Genomic DNA, 15,891 nt, shown 5'->3' with positions numbered 1-15,891 from the left:
CTCAGCAACCTGTACGACCCTGTCAAAAGGACGCAACTGTTATTTCTGTCCATTGGCAGTGAGCTTCAAGAAGTTATCAAAGCGGCCAAGCTGCGCCCAAGTTTGAAAACCCCAGATTGTTACACCACTTTTGTCTCGAACATAAAAAGCTACTTCCGTTCGATGACAGATACCGCCGCCAAGCACGAGGCTTTTGCACGAATGAAGCAGAAGAACGGAGAACCAGCCGTCGCTTTTCATGCACGATTGATGGGGAAAGTGCGCTCATGCAACTACAATGTTGACGACGAAGACCGGTTTGTGCGAGCACAACTACTAAGTGGACTAAGGAATCGAGAACTGGTTAAACAAGCTCGAACCTACGGACATGATACAAACTTCATTGTCCAGTCGGCAGCACGGAGCGAAGCGTTTGAGGCTGAGACATACCAGCGCGAAGGAACTAGTGTCTTCGCACAGCATGTCTTACCTCAACGCCGGTCGGTGATAGAAAAGTGAGGACAGAGATATTTGCTGCCTGCATAAGCCTACTGCGATGGCACTCATATTGAGTGCCATCCACTGGAAGTTAAGGTTGGGGTACACTTCACATAACTAACCCTTTCGCACCCACACAGAAATGGACATGAATAAAAACAAAAACAAGGTCTGTTATGAATGACAGTCAGCTGATCAAAAATTCACCACTGCGGGTCGGTAAAACCATATGGGAAAAAGGGGTCTCGTAAAAATCGTGGTGAAGAAAATTATAGAGGACCATAGTGGTTATCACGCCCAATGGTATGGGTACCCTAGTGTGGATGTAGTTGTGAACCTTAGAGGAAAACAATGTGCACTTTGTTTCGAAAAACACCCAGAATCCGGGTATAAATTTTTCAAATTGGGTAATATTTCCATATGCATTTTGATGAGTCTGGAAAGCGTGTGTAAGTTTCTTTGAGGAAAACAAAAACAAACTGTGCATGACGAGCGTATGCTAGTCTTCGTGCATTCAAATGTCACTAAGCTCTATAGGGCGCAACAGCGTGCCGCCAGTTTTTCATTGTTTTTCAATAGTTAGAGGCTTTGAAACATATGAGTTTCTTAGGAAAGTTTGTCCTATAAATAGACGGCTAAACAGATCTCTTACACACTATATCATTAATGACGAAATTCAAAGAAATGTTGTGCAATTTGGGATAATTACGTCTCAGAAGTATAAATTTCAGTTTAAAAGGGTTGCATTTGTTGAATATATTTGTTTCAGTGTATGTTCAATCGACACCCCTTCGCATTCGAGACAACCTTTATGTTAAGTGCACACACCATGCTCATGTTGCGTGTTGTCGAGTTTATTATTGTTTATATTTTGTTGAGAAACATATTCGTTCGAGTGTCGTGATAGCATACACAAGTGTGTTGCTCTTTCTCCGGTCCGTAAAGTTCTTTTATCGTCCCGCTCTGTTTGTGTTTCCACTGTGGTGAAATTTCCAACAGGTTATCGGCCCAGGGATGGACGAGAAAGTGAAAGTTGCCGCGTTCGACGGTGCCGAATTCCACAACTGGAAGTTCCGGATGGAGACCGTCCTCGACACGTACGATCTGCTCGATTGTGGGGTCTATTTTGTAGTTCGAGCGAATTCACGTGACTCGTCTGTAGTCATTGTCGATCAAAGTAAGCATGCATATTTCAGATGTCACCCGTCGACTCCCATAGTAATCCAGTCACATAGAGTGACAACTGTCGATAAACTATAGTGACAGAGCCAAGTCGAGCAGAATTTTTGGTCGACAGTGACTCCAGTCGAGTCGTTTTTGATCGACTTGACTTATAAAATAGGGCCCTGTGTCCACCGATCGCCGAGATCGACGAGTTGCGTGAGATGGCCACCGAAGATCGAGAAGATAAGGCAAATGGTGAAACGAATTGCCGCTACGAAAAAGTGCAAGGCGATGATAATTTCGGCCATCGCGGATAGCCAGCTGGAGTTAGTGAAAGACTGCGCGAATCCGAAACAAATATGGGACACGCTGAAGGCAGTGTTTGAGCGTTGCGGTGTTGCCGGGCAATTTTTCATTCGGAAACAGCTCCTACGGTTGAAATATGAAGAGGGGGCTGTTGATGGTTTGCCGGGACACTTGTTACAGTTTGATCGGTTGATTCGCGAGTTGAAGGAGAGTGGTGCGGCAGTGGAAGAATCCGACGCGATATGCCATTTGTTGTTGACGATGCCGTCGTCGTTCGATTCGGTGGCTACCGCTAAAGAAACGCTTCCAGGCGGCGTGACACTGGCGTTTATGAAGAAGCGGTTGCTTGATGTGGGCATGAAGAGGAAGAACTTTTTGACCCCCGACGCCGAAAGTGAAAATGTCGCCAAGGCCAGTTGGCATGTGCAACGAAAGTTGCGGTGTTTTCGGTGTGGAAAAATTGGGCACAAGCAAGCCGATTGTCGTGTGCGTTTGCCCGTGAGTCCAAGTAAGAGCGAATTTGTGAAACGGCGAAACAATAAAACAGACATGGTAGTTGAAGAAGATCGTTCCTCGGACCGCGCCGGCGTTTGCTTCGTGGCGTCAAAACAAGAAGAAGAAGAGCTGGTGAAAATGCAGTGGTTCCTAGACTCTGGTGCGACGGACCACATGGTGAAGGATCCCAGTGTCTTCAGAGAGATGCGACGATCGGAGCAACCGGTGCTAGTGAGTGTGGCGAACGGAGAAAAGATGTTGGCGGAATTCTGTGGCGATGTGGTGGTGCATGCTGTCGTCGGCGAGAAAATGAAGAAATATGAAGTGAGAAATGCCCTGTATGTCCCCCCACAATTTGTTTTCGGTGAACCGTGTGGCGAGATCAGGAATGCTGGTGATCTTCACCGGTGATAAAGCTGAAATTGTGAAGCAAGAGATAGTGATGGCTGTCGGCCGCTACACAGGAAGACTGTACGAGTTGGAGGTTTGGTGTGAGTGCAACCGACGAAAAGTGGTAGCGGTCATGCCTATAAGTTAAGGGTTTGCCAAAGGCCAAAGAGAGCATGCAGACTTACCTTTTTATCCCCAGGGGCTGCCTAGCCTACGTTCTCTAACGGTACGACGGCCTATGCCGCCGGATGCTGGCCCCCTTTGCTCACACCACTTCACCGCGCGGACACTTCAATTCAGCGGGCCAGCAAAATTGACTCACCGCACTATTCCCACACTAATTTCGGGTTTCGGATCTCGTTTAGAGGTTTAGTTTCTTCCTCCACCGGTACACCACACTGGCTACTTTCGGGGCACGCCAGAAACACGCGGTCACACCTCAGGGCCTTTTCACCTGGTCCCTGACACTTCTCGACTGCGCTGGGCACTCCCGGGTAACTATTCACTCCACTCCGTTCCACTAATCTTCTTCGCGGCCAAATTAGGCTATTAGGGTTTTCATTGATATTTTGGTATTCACTTTCGGCTACGCACACTGAATATCGGGTATCCTTTAATCTCGCCAAACACGTCCGTATTCCACGAGACACAAGTACCAAGAGAGCGATCTTCTATCCCTCCGATCGAGTCGGAAACAGCGTCGCATGGTCTAAACTTTTTGACCTTCCCATATTCGCCCATTCGTATCGCGAGTGGGGTTTTAGAACAGCGGGGGATACTGAGCTTGAGACGTTTTTCCGACGGCGTGTTGATAGGCGAGTTTTTCAAAATAAATTTAGTTTTTATTGGATTGGGAGTATATATAATTTTTGTTTTGTAGTTTTATGGTACATTAGAAATGTAACATGCCGGCCGTAAGAAATGCAGATGTGAAGAAGTGCAACATGGCGGCGAGGAGCAATGTGATGGACTTTACCAAGGTGGCGCAGATCATTGATGCGTGCCACTAGTTCTCTATTCCATTCTCCCGATGTTCTTATGCAGCGCAAATAGTGACGTCACTTTTCGTGCTGCATAAGAACAGCGGGAGAATTAAAGAGAGAACTAGAGGCACGCATCAATGATCTGCGCCACCTTAGTAAAATCCATCACATTGGGCGAGGAGTCCGGAGCTACCATTAAACGGAGAAGAGGAAAATGTGATGAAATTAGAAGAAAATCAAGAACAAATAGTGCAGAGTAGAGCAGACGCGAGAACTGGAGCGAAAAGAAGATGTAGAAGGTGTCGCCGTAGGAAGAAATGTGTTTGGACAATGCAGTTGACGATTTTAAAATGCTTACCTTGATGTGTAATAGGCAGAAATGAAATGTTTTGTACTGTTTTTTGACGTTGTGAGCGTGTATGAAGTTTTGTTATTGTGCCAAGAATTGGCGGTCTAACTGGATGTAGATTTTTTTGAGAATGTGACGACAACAATTATTATGTGGACTATCAATGATAGGATCTGTGATAGATGAACTGTGATTTTTGGGTTGTCGACTTGACAGGGGGTGTTGAATATATTTGTTTCAGTGTATGTTCAATCGACACCCCTTTGCATTCGCGGCAACCTTTATGTTAAGTGAATACACCATGGTCATGTTGTGTGTTGTCGAGTTTATTATTGTTTATATTTTGTTGAGAATAAAAATTCATTCGAGTGTCGTGAAAGCGTACACAAGTGTGTTGCTCTTTCTCCGGTCCGTAAATTTCCTTTCTCGTCCCGCTGTTTGTGTTTCCACTGTGATGAAGTTTCTAACAGCATTTCCAACCATTATTATATGTAGTTATCTAGTCTGGTAGGAAATACGAATCATCAATGTGTATTCCCATCTTTTAAGCTGCTTGTGGTGTTGAAAATTAACATCGTTTTTATACTATGTAGTGGCCAATTTTCTCTCAACGTGCAAATAAGTTCACAGCTTCCAAACTGAGTTGCGATCGCAGTTTGGATTATGGCAAAATATACAATAATCAAAATGTCAAAAGCGACTCCAATGGAAACTGAATGTGAATGAAGCCTTTTGTGGAACGTGCTTTTAGTATAACTTATACGCTATTTAATATACACGGAGACATCAGACTGTTGGGAATATCAGCAAACTATACAAATCCGTCCCGGGATGCGTGATATGAAGAAAGTTGAAAACATACTCGAATCGCGTTTGCACTCTACAACTTTAATCGTCAACGATCTAGTACGGACTAAATAAACAAAACATACAATAATTATGCATCGGCAATTTCGCTTCGTCAACGTCTACAACACATACACATATATGGCAATTGTCATTATCAACCAGGGAGCTGCTACGTCTACCTTTTTCATTGGACCTTAACAATGGGCTGTCACTACCAAGGTATCTAGAAGGAAGGTACTTCAATGTGTCAGAATGTTGAATTCGCCATTTTGAAATACAGGGGACAGCTGGCGGGTTTGTTTTGGTTAGAAGACGTACCTCCAAACATTTTTCACAGCCACACTCCATCTCGTTTCTTTCGGCTTTTAATTTCACTAGTCATAGAAGAAATGTAGCTTTCTAGTAGCTTTTCCTCACTTTAATTAATAAAACACTTCCATTTTACATACTCTAAAACACACGAAGAATGTAAACGTAACTCAGAAATGCGGGAGAAAATTTTCACTTACCGGTAGGATTTGTTTTCTGTGGTAAACAATCCCTAACATTCCCATAGAAACGATACATGAAAACATACTCGCCAGCTAGCCAGCTCACCAGCTGTCACTTTCACCTCCCCTGTAGCTGACCTCACTTCGCACCCACTGACTGCTTAGGTCACTGAACCTCCCTTCAATCAATCTTGGTCACTACTTTAATCCAACACAGACTACCCAAAAATAAGTTCTTTGAACTCAAATTTGGGTTAACTGCATTTAGTTATTACCCATGGTTGGGTTGTTTTGCCTCTCTCGCAACAGCAACAGCGTCGAAGTTCAATGGAATAAGCCAATTTGAGTTCTTTCTAGTTTACCCAACTTTAATGTTTTAACCCACTACGGTGACTTCAAAAGCTAATGCTGTGTAGCTTGTTTTTGTACTGAGTTGTTTTATTTGCTGTTGTCAAACGAAAACTACCTAATTCTAGCTATAAGTCAGTAACCCAAACTTTTGTTATCCCACGGAAGAGCCGAATTGCCTCAAAAAAAGTCAAAGTTGGGTAGATTTGTGGCTCCGTGTACCTTTTTCAAGCGTGCAAGTGGCAACATCGTGGTGGCGCTGCTATCACTAAGTTTCCATGACGATGTCAGTGGTAAATATGAAAAGTTTCAAGCTACTGATATTCACCACTGTTTGATGCAATACGCTGGGTGGCGGCGGTAGTGATTTCAACGTGATTCAGTTTGAATATTTACACAGGTTTTCAGAAGATTTTTGTTCTAGCATAAACATCTGTTATCTAAGCCATATCTGTATTCCCTAATGAATTTACAGACGAAATCCCCAGAAGAATTCTTGGATGGAATCCTCCGAGAAAATGCCATTGGAAATCCACATGGAGAAAATAACCAGAAGAGTTCTTGGAAGAATTTCTGGAATCCCCAGAGCAAACTTCCGGAGGAATTCCTGGACCACATTTCGTGGAGAAATACCTGGTGGAGATCTCCAAATAAATTCTCTGAATAAATCCTCGAAGGAATTAAAAATTTTTGAAGGAATTTCATAATGAAATCGCCGAAGGAATTTCTAGACAAAATACCCGAAAACATTCATGCTGCAAATCCCTAGAAACATTATCGGATGAAATCTCTGAAAAAATCCCCGAAGCAATTTCCGGAAAAATGCCTGAAATTTTTGAAAGAATTCCTGTATAAATCCCCAGAGGAATTCCTGGAAAAAATCCGCGGAGACATTCCTGAATGAAATGAATGAACCAAAGCGGTTACCACCACCATTATCCAAACGAGGGAACTTATTCGCGTTCGATAGAGCCTGGTCCAAAGGTGTCAAACCGGTTTCTCGCTGAATTCCCTCATCGCCTGCACTGAACACGCACAGATCTTTTACCACATCGATTAGGTTTTGATAGCATTCTTCCAGCGCGTTGGCTTCTTCGGGATTTTCGGACACCCGGATCAAAAGATCCTGCAGCATTGCACGCAGGGTGACAATCAGCGCAGCCTGGTGGGGATCCATTTCAAAGTTCATCCAATTATCGACCCATTCGACCTTCTTGCTACCGAACAGCAGGATATGGATCGGGGAAACCATGGGCATCTGCTTACAGGACACGGCTCTGGTACGAATCTTTTCCCGGAACACGAACATCGGATACGGGAAAGTCACCTGCAGGTTGCTGCAGTTGACCGAAATCTTGTGCATCAGGACGGCCTTCGATTCCGTGGTCAGCACCTTACGTTTCTCGTTGTGAACGCACACGTTCGGATATAGACCAACGCAAAGCAGTAAAGGGCCATATCTAGGCGGGGATCGTCATCGTTTTGATCGAAGCCCATCTCAACCATTGTCACTTCGGGGAACCCAGCCTGCGATAGCAGTTCCAACAGTTGGCGCTTGGCTTCCGACATGACTCGGAGCGTCGATAGCTGCAGTCCCTCCCATTCGCAGTATTGGATTTCCGCTTCCTCGCCACACATCCGGTAAGCAGTCAACATGGCAACGTAGTCGGAATTCCTCTTTCCGCTTAACGCCTTCTGGTGCAGCATCAAACGGCGTTGTTCAACGTCCAGTTGGACGTTCCCGACGGAATCCCTGAAGGAAACCCACGGAGGGATTCCTGGTGAAAATCCTAAAAGTAATTTTTTGGGGGAAATGCTGAGAACTACTGGCGCAAATTGATGGAGGAATTTGGAAGAAATTCACGAAGAAATTTCTGAAGAAAGTACATACCCGAAGGGATTCCAGGAGCAAATCCCTGGCGTAATTCTTGCAGCAAATCCCGGACGAATGTCTGGAAGAAAACCTCAGAGGAAATTGTTTTTCGGCGTTCCTTCACTTTTTTTTCACTTCGTAGCCTTCATAGACTATTCGCGACGAGGAAGAAAAAAGAGATTCCACAAAGTACACGCACCAACGGAAAACCTCGTAAGGAGCTGTCACCGTGTGCGTGACAAAAAAGCAAAAATATCTCTCTCCTTGTTTTTCTGTGTCAAATCAGATTTGGAACAGCTCAAATCTTGTTCCAAATCCGACCAAAAATGGACCAGGCAGTTAGCCTGTTCCAAAAAAATAGACCAGAAAACTGGTATAAAATAGAATTGGAACATAATTTGCAACACCGGTGCAAGCTCCAATTTTAAACATGGTCCAAAAATTTGGAACCAACCGGTGATTTGGACCACCGGTGAAGTTGCCCTTATCTGTGCCATATCTGTATAAATGTACAAATCTCGAAAACTTATTCAAACAGCCTCTAGTCAGAAAAGTTAATAAAATAACTTTATCAATCCTACGTGTTTCACAGATCAAATTCTACTCGTTTCACTCTAAACCAACTCGATTTTTCACTTTTACAACGTTTAATTTTCGGATTTACAAAACGACGAAAGTAAGATTCTCCACTTTCACAACCTAACCGCTACTTTCGTCGCTCTATGGTATGGAAGACAAAGTGACTTGACCACGAATCAAAACACTACTTGAGTCGATTTTACACCGGTACAAAAACGTCGTAAGTACCTGATCGAAACGGCTCATCATTTTGTCATACAATTTTTGTGGGAAATTAAACGAACTACCTAGTATTTAAACGTGAGCTGATTGCATGCAAAATTTAAGCGATGTACACGGTAAAAAAAAGTTAAAAAAGGGGATTCATTTTAAAACAGTTTTAGAAGAAAGGTTGTGATTCTTATTAATTTACTTCCTCAAAACCGCATGATAGTTACTTACGTCGATTTGAAAAAATAATCGAGAAATGTTTTTTTTTTCTAAATTTTTTCCGTAGTTACCATAATATGGCAGCTCAACAGGCATCAACATCTTCTGACTGCTACGAATGTGGAAGTAATCCCGGCAACCATGGCATCAATTACGAGAAGGATCTCGCATTCGTAACCTTTGTAGCGGCTTCCTTGGAAGAAAGTAAGTTCAAGCTGGCCGTAGAGATGACAGCAGCAGAGAAATTCGATGACGTGGTAGTTTTCAAAGAAGAATCCAAAGAGGTGTTGTTATTCCAGGCCAAACATTCCAATAATGAAGAGCACGTAATGTTCGACAACCTATTCCCTAATGATCCGAGAAAAAGCAAAGACTTTGCTTTTCCTCGGTATATTCAATCGTATCTGAGGATTAGAGAAAACAAAGTTTTTGAAGGTTATAAACCAACAATCATTATATTCACTAATAAAACACTGACACGAACTGAAAACCAGTTGATGAATATCCAAGTACAAAACGTGAACAGCATCATTAAATGGTGCGATTCTAATAAAAATCTTTATTTTGAGTCACTTAACGATATAGCAGTTGTTGAAAAAATGAATTCAGAGCTGTTCAAAATCAAAGCAGACATAGAAAAACTTGTAGAAACTGGAAAAATATCAGATTTGCTGATGCAATACAAGACACCATTGCAAAATATTCTTCAAATTGCTGATGGAATAATAAGTTTCAAAGAGCCTGAAGTGGATAGCAAAGATATGAGAACTCATCGATGGATGCTTGCCAAGTTAGCCAAGTTGAAGCCGATTAGATTAGATGACAAAACTGTTAAAAGCTTGAATAGTTTTTTTACCGGAAAATCGAGGAACAATCTTCTTCCTGTGTATGTCGAAGAAGAACAAATGCGGGAATTTTTTCAAAGTTTAATTTTCTGTGCAGAACAACCAACTGACCTAAGAAGTGTTGCCGAGAAAATGATAAGCTCCTGGATGCCACGGTGGGTTGACAGCGATCTTGCACGGGAATCAAAATATTTTTTAGCCTGTTTCGACGAAGTATTCAACAAATGGCACGCACAGATATTGAAACAAAAAGACTATCTTACATTTCAAAAACAGGGTTTGGATTGCATTCAAAATATGAAGTCAGAATTAGAGAAAAAATTTGAAAGGAAACATTCTTCGATTGCAGCCAATTTGTCAATATATGTCTCGCGCACCATAATCAAAACAATAAATAAAAAAGACGACAACGAAATAGAACCACAAACTAATCGCTTTACATTGAATCACGAATCATTTGTAGGGAGAAGCAAAGTACAAACTATCCAAATGAGTGATCAGGATTTTATAGAACAGATCTATCAGCAGAATGCGGTATCAGCAGGAACAAAATGTCAAATACTTATTGGAGAACCCGGTATGGGAAAAACCACATTAATTTATAACTTGTTTTGGCAATCACGAAACCTAAAAAATGTAGCCGTTTATCTAATCCGTTTAAAAAATCTTAATTTTTGCGAAGAAAAAAAAAGTGATCCCCTGCACATCTTCGAACATGAATTGCCCCAAGAGAGTGGGAATATTTTGCGAAATTATTTGGAAAGTTCGGAAATTCAAATTGTATTCCTTTTAGATGGGTTTGATGAAATGAATCCAAATCACCAACAATCAGTACTGACAATATTTGAACAAATTCTGGAGAAAAAGAACACTCAATGCATAATTACAGGAAGGAAACATGTTTGCAAACTGCTGGAGGACAGATTTAAAGCGCATGCGTTGAAGCTGAAACCGTTCGACTACAACGAACAAGTAAAATTTTTAAAATTATTTTGGAGGGGCGAAAGCAGTGAAGCTCTTTCCATGAAATTTGCCGAGCAGCTGCTCAAAAAGTTCCATAACGAAATCAAAGGGAACGATTACGACTTCGCAGGGCTTCCCCTGATGATACGAATGTTGGCCGAGGTTTATGCGGATGATTTTCAGAAGTTTCTCAAAACTGAAACAGCTGATGCAACTTGTATATTTGAGTCGGAAAAACTTAATGTACTCAATTTGTTTGAAAAGTTTGTGAAAATATCCTTCAACTTAACAGTGAAGAGTACGTATAGAACAGCTGTATACGCATATGATGAAATTGAGGATGAAATTGATAAGCTAAAAGAACCTAGTTTTGACTTCTTTATGGAACAACTTCAATTGTTAGCCATCCAATATTTGGAAATCGAAGAGTTGCAAGATGTTATAAAGAAACCTCAACCGTTTAATAAAAACAACAATCGACTTCTGGAACGTTTTCGGAAAGGAGAAGAAAAATCTATGCTAATCAGTGCCTCATCTGCAGATAAAATAGATTTCATTCATTTGTCGTATGCTGAATACTTTGTTGCAAAATTTATATTTGATCACATAGATGAATGCAAATTTTCACTGATGAAAATAATACAAGATCGAGATGTTGTACGAAAATTTTTCTTCCTTATGTTGGAGCACATGCGTAATGAAAATTCTGAACAAATGCAAATAGTGCAAAGTCTGTATAGTCAGAACTCAGTGGTTGTCGTCTGGGCTTGTCTTGGTGGTAACGAGAAAATAGCAATGCGTTTGCTACGAAAGTCGAAAATCAAATCTAATGACCCATACCACAAAATTCTTATGCTTGCCGCAGCTGATGGAGGTTCAATCGGTTTAGTTAAGGCATTACTTAATGAGTTTCAATTATCTGTGAACATTAAATACGGTTATGATTTTATTGAGGACAATAAATTGCTGATAGATAAGTTTGGAGTAGATTCTGAATACATTTTTTTTGGAACTCCTCTCCATATAGCCGCTCACAATGGTTATATTGAAATGGTGAAATTTCTAATTGATCACAACGCAAATATTGACACTGAGGATGATGAAGGAACGACACCTCTCCATCGTGCATCCCGAAATGGTCATCTTGAGATGGCGAAATTACTGATTGATAATAGAGCAACTGTTGACACTACGGACATTGAAGGATTGACACCTCTCCATTCTGCATCCCGATTTGGTCTTCTTGAGGTGGTGAAATTACTGATTGATAAAGAAGCAAATGTTAACTTTAGGGATGTCTATAGAGGAATCACACCTCTCCATATGGCTGCTAAAAATGGACATCTTGAGGTGGTGAAATTATTGATTGATAAAGGAGCAAATGTTAACATTAGGGAAGGCCATAAAGAAATTACACCTCTCCATATGGCTGCTGAAAATGGACATCTTGAGGTGGTGAAATTACTGATTGATAATGGAGTAAATGTTAACACTAGGAAAGGCCATGAAGAAATTACACCTCTCCATATGGCTGCTGAAAATGGACATCTTGAGGTTGTGAAATTACTGATTGATAAAGGAGCAAATGTTAACATTAGGGAAGGCCATAAAGAAATTACACCTCTCCATATGGCTGCTGAAAATGGACATCTTGAGGTTGTGAAATTACTGATTGATAAAGGAGCAAATGTTAACATTAGGGAAGGCCATAAAGAAATTACACCTCTCCATATGGCTGCTGAAAATGGACATCTTGGGGTGGTGAAATTACTGATAGATAATGGAGCAAATGTTGACGCTAAGGAAGACTATAGAGGAAGGACACCTCTCCATTATGCATCCTACAAAGGTCATCTTGAGGTGGTGAAATCACTAATTGATAATGGAGCAAATGTTGACACTACGCAAAATGAAGGATGGACACCTCTCAATATGGCAGCCCAAAATGGTCATCCTGAGATGGTGAAATTACTGATTGATAATAGAGCAAATGTTGACACTAGGCAAAACGAAGGATGGACACCTCTACATGATGCATCCCGAAATGGTCTACTTGAGTTTGTGAAATTACCGATTGATAATAGAGCTTACGTTGACACTACGCGAGATAAAGGATGGACACCTCTCCATTATGCATCCCGATATGGTCTTCTTGAGTTTGTGAAATTACTGATTGATAATGGAGCAATTGTTGACACTACGCAAAATGCAGGATGGACACCTCTCCATATGGCTGTGAAAAATGGTCATCTTGAGGTTGTAAAATTACTGATTGATAATGGAGCATATGTTGATACTGCGCAAAATGAAGGATGGACACCTCTCCATTATGCATCCCGAAATGGTCATCTTGAGGTGGTGAAATTACTGATTGATAATAGAGCAAATGTTGACACTACGCAAAACGAAGGATGTACACCTCTCTATATGGCTGCTGAAAATGGTCATCTTGAGGTGGTGAAATCACTAATTGATAATGGAGCAAATGTTGGCACTACGGACAATGAAGGATGGACACCTCTCCATTTTGCATCCCGAAATGGTCATCTTGAGGTGGTGAAATTACTGATTGATAATAGAGCAAATGTTGACACTACGCAAAACGAAGAATGTACACCTCTCCATATGGCTGCTGAAAATGGTCATCTTGAGGTGGTGAAATCACTAATTGATAATGGAGCAAATGTTGACACTACGGACAATGAAGGATGGACACCTCTCCATTATGCATCCCGAAATGGTCATCTTGAGGTGGTGAAATTACTGATTGATAATGGAGCATATGTTGACACTACGCAAAACGAAGGATGTACACCTCTCCATATGGCTGCTGAAAATGGTCATCTTGAGGTGGTGAAATCACTAATTGATAATGGAGCAAATGTTGACACTACGGACAATGAAGGATGGACACCTCTCCATTATGCATCCCGAAATGGTCATCTTGAGGTGGTGAAATTACTGATTGATAATGGAGCATATGTTGACACTACGCAAAATGAAGGATGGACACCTCTCAATATGGCAGCCCAAAATGGTCATCCTGAGATGGTGAAATTACTGATTGATAATAGAGCAAATGTTGACACTACGCAAAACGAAGGATGGACACCTCTCCATTTTGCATCCCGAAATGGTCATCTTGAGGTGGTGAAATTACCGATTAATAATAGAGCAAATGTTGACACTACGGGAGGTGAAGGATGGACACCTCTCCATTATGCATCCCGATATGGTCTACTTGAGTTTGTGAAATTACTGATTGACAATGGAGCAAATGTTGACACTACGCAAAATAAAGGATGGACACCTCTCCATATGGCTGCCCAAAATGGTTATCTTGAGATGATGAAATTACTGATTGATAATGGAGCAAATGTTGACACTACGCAAAATAAAGGATGGACACCTCTCCATATGGCTGCTGAAAATGGTTATCTTGAGGTTGTGAAATTTCTGATTGATAATGGAGCAAATGTTCACACTGCGGAAAATGAAGGATGGACACCTCTCCATTATGCATCCCGAAATGGTCATCTTGAGGTTGTGAAATTTCTGATTGACAATGGAGCAAATGTTGACACTACGCAAAATAAAGGATGGACACCTCTCCATATGGCTGCCCAAAATGGTTATCTTGAGATGATGAAATTACTGATTGATAATGGAGCAAATGTTGACACTACGGACAATGAAGGATGGACACCTCTTCATATGGCTGCTGAAAATGGTGATCTTGAGGTGGTGAAATTACTGATTGATAATGGAGCAAATGTTGACACTACGGAAAATGAAGGATGGACACCTCTCCATATGGCTGCCCAAAATGGTTATCTTGAGATGATGAAATTACTGATTGATAATGGAGCAAATGTTGACACTACGGAAAATGAAGGATGGACACCTCTCCATATGGCTGCTGAAAATGGTTATCTTGAGGTTGTGAAATTTCTGATTGATAATGGAGCAAATGTTCACACTGCGGAAAATGAAGGATGGACACCTCTCCATTATGCATCCCGAAATGGTCATCTTGAGGTTGTGAAATTTCTGATTGATAATGGAGCAAATGTTGACACCACGACTAATAACGGGTCGACACCTCTCGATATTGCATCCCAAGAAGGTCATCTTGTGGTTGTGAAATTCTTCTTCTTCTTCTTCTTGGCGTTACGTCCTCACTAGGACAGAGCCTGCTGCTCAGCTTAGTGTTTTTACGAGCACTTCCACAGTTATTAACTGAGAGCTTTCTTTGCCAAAGTTGCCATTTTTCGCATTCGTATATCGTGTGGCAAGTACGAGGATACTCTATGCTCAGGAAAGTAAGGAAATTTTCTTTACGAAAAGATTTTGGACCGACCGGGAATCGAACCCGGACACCTTCAGCATGGCTTTGCTTTGTAGCCGTGGACTCTAACCGCTCGGCTAAGGAAGGCCCCCTCGGCTAAAGAAGGTTGTGAAATTAATAATTGATAATGGAGCAAATGTTGACACTACGGACAATGATGGATTGACACTTCTCAATATAGCATCCCAAGAAGGTCATCTTGAGGTTGTGAAATTATTGATTGATAATAAGTGCACATCGTACCTTCATGCTGTGCGTACACAAATTCTCTCTGGTCTTGGAAGTTTTTTTAAAAAAAAGTGTGCAACAGGATATAATGTTGATCTTGTGAAAAATGGCATGCAAAACGATCTGGGTGAAAACTACAGCGCTGTTGTCCCAACATCGGTGCCAAGATTGAAAGTTTTGGGTATGAGCTATAAATATTCCTCCGATGTCATCATTGACTATTTAAAAAGTCATAATGAAGATATCGCGATTAATGATGTGAAAGTATTAAATGTTTATGAAAATCCACGCTTCCGATACAAGCAATACAATGCCGTAATCGAAGTAGATGTTGATACGTATAACTGTCTCTTAACTGCCAAAAAAGTTAATGTAAAATTTGATCGGTGCCTTGTAGTTCCCGCGGTTAGTGTATTAAGATGCTTCGAATGTGGAGAATTCGGCACATGAGTACGAAGTGCAACAATAGCACTGCGTGCTCTAAGTGCAGCGGAAGTCACAAAACATCGGAGTGTACGTCAACCGTATTGAAATGTGTAAATTGTATAAAAATGAATAATGAACGTAACATGAACTTGAATATTAATCATCCAGCTTTCAGTAGGAATGAATGTATGGCATATAAGAAGCGATTTGATCAGAAAAAAAGTAGCTTGCATTTCAATAAATAGCAAACAAGTTCCAGTAATAATGTGAACCAATTAGACATTTTGTATTTTAACATTGCTGGATTATCTACAAACTACGTTGCATTACGTCAGATTGTAGAGGAAA

General features: G+C 41.3%; 1 protein-coding gene across 3 annotated transcripts in view; it reads left to right on the top strand.

Moving 5' to 3' along the window:
* LOC110674852 overlaps positions 1 to 14,753 on the top strand; it is an 89,185-nt gene extending 74,432 nt beyond the window's left edge. For 2 of the 3 annotated variants that reach the window (XM_021839364.1, XM_021839363.1), the window contains exons 2-3: positions 8,801 to 13,688; positions 13,986 to 14,753. In XM_021839364.1, coding sequence (XP_021695056.1) covers positions 8,811 to 13,688; positions 13,986 to 14,726 — 5,619 coding nt within the window. In that variant the 5' untranslated portion in view covers positions 8,801 to 8,810 and the 3' untranslated portion in view covers positions 14,727 to 14,753. The remainder of the gene's footprint in view (positions 1 to 8,800; positions 13,689 to 13,985) is intronic. The other variant, XM_021839365.1, reaches the window with a different exon arrangement.
* The last annotated feature ends 1,138 nt before the right edge of the window (positions 14,754 to 15,891 follow it).

Source organism: Aedes aegypti, chromosome 1 (genome assembly GCF_002204515.2).
Source record: "Aedes aegypti strain LVP_AGWG chromosome 1, AaegL5.0 Primary Assembly, whole genome shotgun sequence".
NCBI classification, from domain to species: Eukaryota; Metazoa; Arthropoda; class Insecta; order Diptera; family Culicidae; genus Aedes; species Aedes aegypti.
Note: the sequence above shows the minus strand (reverse complement) of the source record. Positions and strands in the feature narration are given on the sequence as shown.